Source organism: Microtus ochrogaster, unplaced genomic scaffold (genome assembly GCF_000317375.1).
Source record: "Microtus ochrogaster isolate Prairie Vole_2 unplaced genomic scaffold, MicOch1.0 UNK37, whole genome shotgun sequence".
NCBI lineage: Eukaryota > Metazoa > Chordata > Mammalia > Rodentia > Cricetidae > Microtus > Microtus ochrogaster.
In genome coordinates, this window is record NW_004949135.1 from 92,602 (window position 1) to 102,505 (window position 9,904).

General features: G+C 33.2%; 1 protein-coding gene across 1 annotated transcript in view; it reads right to left on the bottom strand.

The window, feature by feature from the left end:
- Positions 1–9,904, bottom strand: part of LOC101990486 (zinc finger protein 678-like) — a 47,373-nt gene that overhangs the window by 25,231 nt on the left and 12,238 nt on the right. The window contains exon 3 of the mRNA XM_026789987.1: positions 3,466–3,988. Coding sequence (XP_026645788.1) covers positions 3,466–3,988 — 523 coding nt within the window. The remainder of the gene's footprint in view (positions 1–3,465; positions 3,989–9,904) is intronic.

Here is a 9,904-nt window from a genome sequence, read left to right on the forward strand (position 1 = left end):
TGCTCCCCTATCCAACCTTCATTTATCGCAATCATCCTGTTTCCCCAAGTTCCCCCCATCCTCCTCTTCTCATTTTTCTCTCTCCATCTCCCCATACCCCCATCCCACCCCACCCCACCCCTAAGATCCCAATTTTCTCCCCGGCAATTTGTCTACTTCCCATAGCCAGGAGGATAACTATATGTTTTTCTTTGGGTTCACCTTCTTATTTAGCTTCTTTAGGGTCACCAATTATAGACTCCATGACCTTTATTTATGGCTAGAATCCAATTATGAGTGAGTAATCCCATGTTCATCTTTTTGGGTCTGGGTTACCTCACTCAGGATAGTGTTTTCTATATCCATCCACTTGCATGCAAAATTCGAGAAATTTTTAATGTGGTTTCAGATGTCTTGCACAATATCTATAGAAGCTTGAAATATACAAGTGATTTTTATGTTTAAGTCATTGCTAGTGATCAATCCAGGGCAGTAGCATGTATGAAACTGCTAGTTTTTTTATGTATTGTTCATCATTTCATACATATACACATAATTACATATATATACATATCTATATGCATATTTACAGCCACATGTTAAAGTATGTGTGTGTATCCATGTCATATCTTAAAGAAGATTTCATAATATTCACACCCACATTCCGGCTCATATTTTCTTGCCAAACTCTCCTCTATGAAGATGCTTTTTCTTTATTACAAATATTTAATGAATTTGAGATTCCTCACATACGACATCAAAAGTTGTCAGTTTAAATATATTAATACTATACTCAGAATCACCTATAATGCATTGGTGTCTTATAGAACAAAATCAGGAAATCACTTCTCCTTTTTGTCCTTTGGCCAGTAGCAGCCACAGATTTATATTGTCTAATTCATTCACCAGGATTAATTTACTTTACTCTGTGTTTTGTATGAGTCTGAATCTGTGCTTTCCTGAAGAATGTCTTATGAATTTGTTGTTGTGTCTGGGTATGCACCTAACCCTAACAAGCTTTTCATTCTGTCCTTTTATCGAAGAGAACAAGGAGCACCAGAAGGGAAAGGTTTAGGGGATACTGCCCTTAAGTCTTTAAATAATTTTACAAGGGTTTGTCAGTGAACCCCCTTGACACCACCTGATACCAATAATAGACAGTACTACAAACACCATTGCATATCCAGTTATAGCTCTCTACTGTATTTAGCAGTTATTTTCAAAGAGGTTAATTTACGGTTTCATGTATGCCTTAGCATAGGTTACAAAAATAATTAACTAATGGGAAAATTTAAAAAAAGAAAGGTTGGTTTTTACAATGTTCTCTTACAATGACAGAATAATGAAACAGATTACAGTAGGCAAAGGAAAAGTCTTTCTGGCAAAGATCCCTAGACCATAGCACTTAAGACTCTGTAGTGACAATTGAGACTTCAAATCTAACTGGCATTAATAGATAGCTGACTACTAACTTTTTAAAGAAGAGACAGTGTTAAAATTAGGAAAATAACAATACAAGCCAAACAACTGAAAGTGATTCTAGAACATACCTAGAACTAAAAAGCTATACACCAAAAAAAAAAAAGAGAGAGAGAAACAAATAAGCAAAGAAAAATAAAAATTGCCTTTGGCATTAAAACTAGGACATAAACCTAAACAGAAATCTCAAAGGATATATAAATATGTTTGAGAAGTATTTTCTAATGCTCAACATGCTTAACAATCCGTGAAATGCAAATTAACTATTTTTTGCAATTTCTTTCCCATATCAGAATGACTAAGAAAAATAACATTAATAAAGGATAACAAATACTGCTGAATGGCTGAAGAAAAGGTAATAATTTATTCACATTTTTGAGAGGTCACAGTGGTGAAGTGAATAAAATCAGTGTGGGGTTGCTTCAAAAAGCTAAAAGATATTATATCAATCACATTTAGTGAATTTTAGTTGACTTAGATATCAAGGTATCATGAGTGTCCTCATGAAAAAAAATATCACACTGTTCCTTCATCTAGTTTTTTCAATAATTTAAGGAGAATTCATGTTTGTTCTAGAAGAATTACCAAAAGTTAAAAAGTGCTGCCTGCTACCATTACTCTGCTACAAGTTTGGGAGTTTAAAATTATTGCTGATGTCTTATCTTTTACCACCAACTACTGTATCTCTAAGCCTCCATCACAGAAATTTCCCACATGTATTTACTGCTAAAAGAGAGACACAGCTGCAGTCATAGTTCAGACAATAAGAAAATGTTCTGCTTTAAGTGTCCTTTCAATATTATGTTGTTTTCATTGGTTAATAAAGGAAGTGCTTTGGGCCTTTAGTAAATACAGCAATATCATCCCCTCCAGGCGATTGTCATAGATGGTTCAGCACAAAATGATAAAAGATGGTAAGAGCCAAAAGAGATGAATAACTATAAGGAAGCAGGGTTTTGAACACAGTGGGAGATTTGTAATTACAAACTCAAGTGATTCATAACAGCTGAACAAGGGCAAGTCAGATCAAAACTCCCAGGCCACTTTCCAACTAACTCTTATTACTTTAATTAAGCCATAAAGTTTTGTTCTATGTTCTGCCACATACCACACATCCAGCTTCCTCCATCTGGTGGCAATTTGCTTTATTTCCTTCTCCTACTTCCACTATCTCCCTGGCAGTCCCGCCTATACCTCCTACCTAGGTTTGTCCATTTACTTCCTCTTACTTCAAACACAGCAATACACGTTCACACAGTGTATACATGCCCAGGTCAAATCTACTTCTTTGTTATGACATATTTCTGTTGTTGCTATTCATCCACAGAACTGCTGACATTAATGTTATCCTGACATTAAAGAATAGACTATCAGAACAAAGAAATGCAAAAAATGGCTAAAATATTTAACATTTTTATTGCAAAGAAGGAAAACACTTGAAGTTCAAAATAATCAGTTATTTATCTGAAATCACAAGTAACTACAGGAAAATAATGTTTATATAGAATATAATCACATTACCTAAAGAAACATATGCCAATCTAAAATACGCATCAAAATCTGGAATAGTTTGATTTTGGATGGTTTCTTAATACGTAATTTTGACATACAGTCAAGAAATGTTATTGCTTAATTCATTCCTACTAGAGATATTTCTTTATTGATAATAATTGATACTTAAATGGTTATGTACCCAATAATGATGCATAAATAATTTATTTCACAATGAATGTTTCATGATTATAAAATTCAAACCTGGACACAATATTTCTAAGTTTATTAGGACTCTAGCACCATATAAGTATTGACTAAGCTTGGAAAGTATTTGAAGCATATGAGTCTGTGAAATAGCTTGTTCAGTGTATGAAGACTGGTAAATTGAATTGGTGTGAGTTAAACTAAGAAGTTTTTTAAAGTGTACCCATTACATGTATTTTCTGATGCCTTCTAAGACTTGTGCATATAGTAAAGGACTTGCAACATTTTTTACATGTATAAGGTTTCTCAGTATGAATTCTGTGATGAGTTTGAAGATTTGCATGACGGGTAAAGGACTTGCCACATTCTTTACACCTGTAAGGTTTTTCACCAGTATGGATTCTGTGATGAGTTTGAAGATTTGCATGACGGGTAAAGGACTTGCCACATTCTTGACACCTATAAGGTTTGTCACCAGTATGCATTCTGTGATGTCTGTAAAGTGTTGAGACCTGGCTAAAGGACTTGCCACATTCTTGACATCTGTGAGGTCTCTCTCCTGTATGGATTTTGTGATGTCTGTAAAGTGTTGAGGCCTGGGTAAAGGACTTGTCACATTCTTGGCATCTGTAAGGTTTCTCACCAGTATGGATTCTGCAATGTTTGTGAAGATTTGACACCTGGTTAAAGGTCCTGCCACATTCTTGACATCTGTAAGGTTTGTCACCAGTATGGATATTGTGATGAGCTTGAAGATTTGCATGATGGCTAAAGGACTTGCCACATTCTTGACATTTGTAAAGTTTGTCAGCAGAATGGATTCTTTGGTGAGCTTGAAGACTTGCATGATGGGAAAATGATTTATCACATTCTTGACATTTTTGTCCTTTCTCTTTGGAAATAATCATCTTATGACTAATGGGACATGAACATCTGTTGAAGCTCTTTCCATATTCCTTATAGTCGTATTGTGTCTCGTCGTTTATGTTGTTTATATAATGCTTCTCTTGTTTCTGGTCATGTAGGAGGGAAAAAAGATGTGTGTTATAAGCAAATATCTCTATATACTTCTCAAGAAAAAACAGCCTCCTACTATATATTTAAATACTGAGTAAACATGTATTGTGGTGCACTTTTGGGTCATTTGTTCCTTCAACTGACAGTTGTGGCAACTATTCTTCCTAGAGTTCTTGGGAAAGAATTTATTAGCATCACTTTATATGTAAGACTTTTCCCCACTAGAAATGCTATGCTACATTTTCAGTCTCATTTTATTGAGAAAAACCTTTCAGTGTGGATCTAAATTGATTAGTTTGTCACAAATATAATTAATAGTTGTGGGAACTCTAATGAATTCTTAATAGAAGAATTCATATCTATCATTCACTTTTCAGACATTTTCAACTTTCTTTGCAGATAAAAACATGTTTTAAAACTTTAAGTGCATTTTTTTAGAAAAGGAACATCTTCTGTAAATGTATGAGTTCTAGTGTGATGTTATTCACAATAAGATAGAAATTCTTGACCTTTTTGGCAAATTTATCTAGGGTGGCTTGTGAGTAAAGATTATTTCAAGTATGACACAACCCTTTCTTTTTGCTCTCATCACCAAATTTTTAAAATATCCTCAAGTGAAAGGTTTCTAGGTCAAAACTTACAGATATTCCAGATACCAACTTCAGGATTGGATCTTGTATATTTCCCTTTGCAAGTTGTTCTTGTTTTTGATGGGAATATAGAACTGGAAAATAGGAAACAGTTAATTATCTGAATTAGTACGCTAAGTTGAAAATTTTTCAGATATATAAGGCACACCATTTTATAAGTATAAAAACTTTATGCTATGTGGCATAAAAAAAACTTATGATCATTTTTTTTCTAATGAAACAATCTTCTCATTTCCATTAAAGATCTTTGCAATCCCCAGTTCAAGGACAAAATTCTTCAAGTCTTAGAATTCCCACAAGTGTCAATGCTTCATTCTAATTTACCTTGTTCATTGCCTTCTTTCTCTCTAGTGTTCACATTCCAGGGCTCTTTGCTTTGTTCAAGAGAACTGATCAGGTTTGGTTTTGACACTGAAATACCTGCATGTTGTAACAGACATATGGTCTTACCATGGGTTAACAGTAAAACACATGGGGTTCTAATACATCTCCAAAGTGATTATATAAGAACACATACAATATAAAATTCAAGATATAATTTCCTAATTGCTACCATCTTTTTTATTATTTTATTTTATTGATTTTTATTGAGCTCTACATTTTTCTCTGCTTCCTTGCCTGCCTCTCCCCTACACTTCAGCCCTCTCCCAAAGTCCCCATGCTCCCAATTTACTCAGGAGATCTTGTCTTTTCATACATAGATCTGCTCTACATGGGAAGTAGAAAAAGTAGTAGAAAAAGCAGTATCTTCTAATATTTTAAAATATTCAAAATAATTTATGATAAATTTTATACCTAGAGTTATTTTGGAATTTTTTAATGAATCTAAATTAAAATATATTATAAATCATTAAGTTGTAAATCTATATAAACTATGATGTTTCTGAAAGTAAAACATATTATAAAAGTTTGAATGATCAGTGTCATCTCCAGGAGTCAGAAATTTATTGACAAATTAAAGTTACAAGAAATATTATGTTCTACATGATGAACGTCACAATGTTTATTAAATTAGCATGTCAATATCAGGGAGACAATTTAGGTATAGTTATTAAATATACTTATATAAAACAATTATGAATAAGTCTCACCGACAGAGAGCATATTACTGTAGGTCTCCAACATGACATCTCTGTACAAAGCCCTCTGAGCAAAGTCCAGGCAATCCCACTCATCTTGAGAGAAGTCTATTGACACATCCTCAAATGTCAAGATGTCCTGTCATGAAAGAAAATGGTTTATCAAGTGCCCAGGTACAAAGTTCTTTTTGTATTCTAAGATTACATAAAATCATCATAAAACTTGATTTGTTCTTGATTAACATTATTCTAAAAGACATACTCTAAATTACGGTCTATATAAAAATCTATGTGATGGAAATATGACAGATCAAGTGAACTAAGACAAATTCAAGATGTAAATCCACAGGCTGAAATAAGGTATATTAGTGGGAGGCAGGGAGAAAATTTTATGTGCAGTTCCAGACAATATCAGTATGAATCATCAGTCAAGGGTCTCTACCCTCATGGGAAATCATTACTGTACAAGCCACTAGCTTGAGAAACATGAGCTGTAAAGATGACAACAGGCATGGCTACACTGCTGTCAGCCAAAAATTTGTACAACGTCAGGTGTGTAGTAAGAGGTAGAACTGCTATATCCAAGAATGATGCAAGATTCTTACGGCAAATGGTCTAATTACATCAGTGGGAACAACCTTGGAAGGGTTGACAGCTGTGTGTGTTGAGCTGGAAAGAGACTGATATCTAAGACCTGATGAAATTCTGAGAGCACTGTGGGCAAATTGATAAAGGACAAGCGAAGGCAGTAGATTGGGTAGCTGATTCATGGCTTAGATCAGCTTTCATCCAAAACTTACTCACCCCTAAAAGTACAGGGTACTTTTCAAGATCCCAAGAAGAGTATTAGGACTGTATCACAATAAGTTACTCGGGGTTAACATGATCTTATAAAATGAAATTTCAATGTTCCTTCTATTTGTGTTGTGAGGAACAATTTGAGGAGTGTATTGTCTTCTTTGAAAATCTCAGAATTCTGTCCTAGTCATTCTAATGGATACATAGTGATATTTCATTGTACTTTTGAGTTCATTTCTCCAAGATAAGTAACACTGGGCAGCTTTTTCCATATTTACTAGTCATTTGTATAACTTTGAATAAACATTTATCTAAGTCTTTTGCTCATTTTAACTTGTCTTTTTGTTAGTTCATTGGAAAAGTTCTTTTAATATGCTCTAGACATTTACTCTTGTGATATACAGTTTGTAAATATTTTTTTCTAATCTAGAAACTGTTTTTTCACTCTATCACATCCTTTGATGCATGAGAGTAAAACTTTATCTGTTTTTATTATTTTCATTTTATTTGTATTAGTGGTTAGCCTGCATTTGTGTCTATGAACCATACGCTTGTGGTACCCAGCAAAACCATAAGATGGTAGTGGATCACCTAGAACTGCAGTCACAGATGGTGATGACCAGCCATGTGGAAGCTAGTACTTAAATCTAGGTCTGTTGCAAGAGTAGTTGCTCTTAATTGTTGAGCCATCTCTCCAGCCCCCTGTACAGTTTTTTTAATATATTTTAACAGTGATGTCTTAAAGTTAAAAAAAAAAAAGAAAGAAAGAAAAGAAAACTGGAGTTCTTAGAAAAAAACTAATTTATCATCCTATAGGATGTGGATCTAGTAATAAGCTTTCAAATAGGACCCTGTTTTTCCAAGAACTAATAAAAAAAAACGGAGGTGGGTCTTGATATATCTAAAAAAATTCTAAATATCTAACAAAAACAGAATTTCATAGAATGGAAGAAATCTTTATCTTTTCACTCACATTATTGATTTAAACACAGAGCACTAAAAGATAGATAAAACTGACAATAAATAGCTCAAGCACGTCCATACCCTCTTCCAATTAGGGATTTGCATATGTAACAACCTGGAAATTTTATTGTACCCCAGTCAGAAAGGCATAGGACTTACAACAAATGTGGAGGATTGAGAAGAAAATAGAACCATAACTGTATTTTGCTAAGATTGAAAAATGGTGAAGCCATTGTGGACAGCAGTATGAAGAATTCTCAAAAAGGTTTGGATGTAAAGAACCATAACCAAACAAAATTCAGGGTTAGGGAGTTCAATCTGAATGGCTACCTCTACAAATTATTCCTCACAGAAGTATCATAAACACTCCATATTTGAGGCTGAAAATTATAAAATAATATATTTTATATCCCTCATGTATATAACATTTTGTAATAAATAGGTAAAACAGTCCCATGATGATATAAAAAGATTATTCATTATGATAACACCTCCTTCATCCAGCCATACAGCAATATACAAGGTTCACCATCCTCAAACCAATGTAGGTGATACTGCACATCTATGAATATAAAGAGAGATTTCACATGATTCTTTCAGGAGGAATAAGAAGTGCGTTTACATAATTAAATATCCCTTATTAATGCAAGTCCTGAAGAACAAGGCTCAACATACTTCATACTTATTATAATAAACATTTCAGGCTGTATGATGATCAGAATGATGGAGAATTCCAAGGAATTTCTAATAAAAGGAATAACACAAATATAATGCTGTAGAATTAACCAAAGCATAAGAATTAAAAAGAAATAAAGCAAAAGGTCGTAAATTAGGAAACGAAGGAGTCAATCTGCCCTGTGTTGGAGAAAATGTCATCCACTCTTAGGCCAGAACTCTCCACCTGAAAAAACAAATCTAAAGCTCACAAAATAACCAAAGGGCTAGAGGTGATAAGATAATAAAATGTCTTAAGCTCTTGAATACATCAAGTTTATAGACAAAGACATTATATAAATATTTTTTCTGTAGTGCTAGTTCTTCTATACTGACTGCATTATGGTGCCTTGTTTAAATTTTTTTCATGCTGATTCTTTGAATGCAGCTTTTTCTGCGTACAGAATTACAGTGCGATACTTTATCAAAGCTGTCTTATATTAATCAAATTTGTAGTGGTTTGGGGGAAATTAAGTTCTTAGATGAGAATTTTTTCTAGAAAAGAAGTATCTATGTGAGAATCTTTTATAGAAAGTAAGTACTTAATAAGTATTTTAATCTAGTTCATAAACCATTGTTTTGATACATTCTCCTAACAAAGTACATATTCTTGGAGGTGTTTAATAGAGAATTCTCATGAAAGACTTAATAAATTTTATCACTTTTATTGGGGTTTCCATGTATATTTATACCAAGATTTCATTGATTTACAAAATGCCTTTTTATATTGACTTTAATTGCAGAACTTTTCAGAAATTTGTATGAAGTAATAAATTTTGTGCCAAGCATACCACACTACATGGAGAATGGTTTACTGTACTTTTTACTGTCTTCTCTCTGAAATGTTTAAAGGACTGTTTAAAGCTACAGTGAATATAAAATATGGGAAAGAACTGCATGACTTTCAGTGCATATCACTTTATAGGGTTTTATCCTCTCTGTAGATTAAACCTATGTTTCAAATTTGATGAGAATATTTTTATAACAAAATCAATGGATTCTCAAACAGTAACTGGCATGAATTGAGGTCTATTGAGAGAAAGTGAAAATTTCATGATAAAGAAGAAATATAGTTCTTATCCCTTAATATTTACAACCAAATGTATGGATATAGTTAAATTATACATTGTGACTCAATTAGATATATCTGCTAAGCACTCTGGTCATGCCAGATTTTGTGTACAAATGTAATACCTTTGAAAGTAAACAAAAGCATTACAGAAGGGAGCATTTCTGGATGAAATTAAGCTGAAAGATTTTAGTTTTCTCTGAGTGACCAACAATAACAAATTCAATGTGTTTCTTGTAAATGAGTATGCAATTCTGAAATTTTGCAAGTTTTAATATGTTACAAATTTATGACATAATTATTTGAATCTATTCTGTTTACATGCACAAGGTTTAAAAATATCCAGTAAGAAGAAAAACATATAGTTATCCTCTTGGCTAAGGGAAGTAGACAAAATTGCCAAGGAGAAAATTGGGATCTTGGGGGTGGGGTGGGATGGGAATAAGGGGAGATGGAGA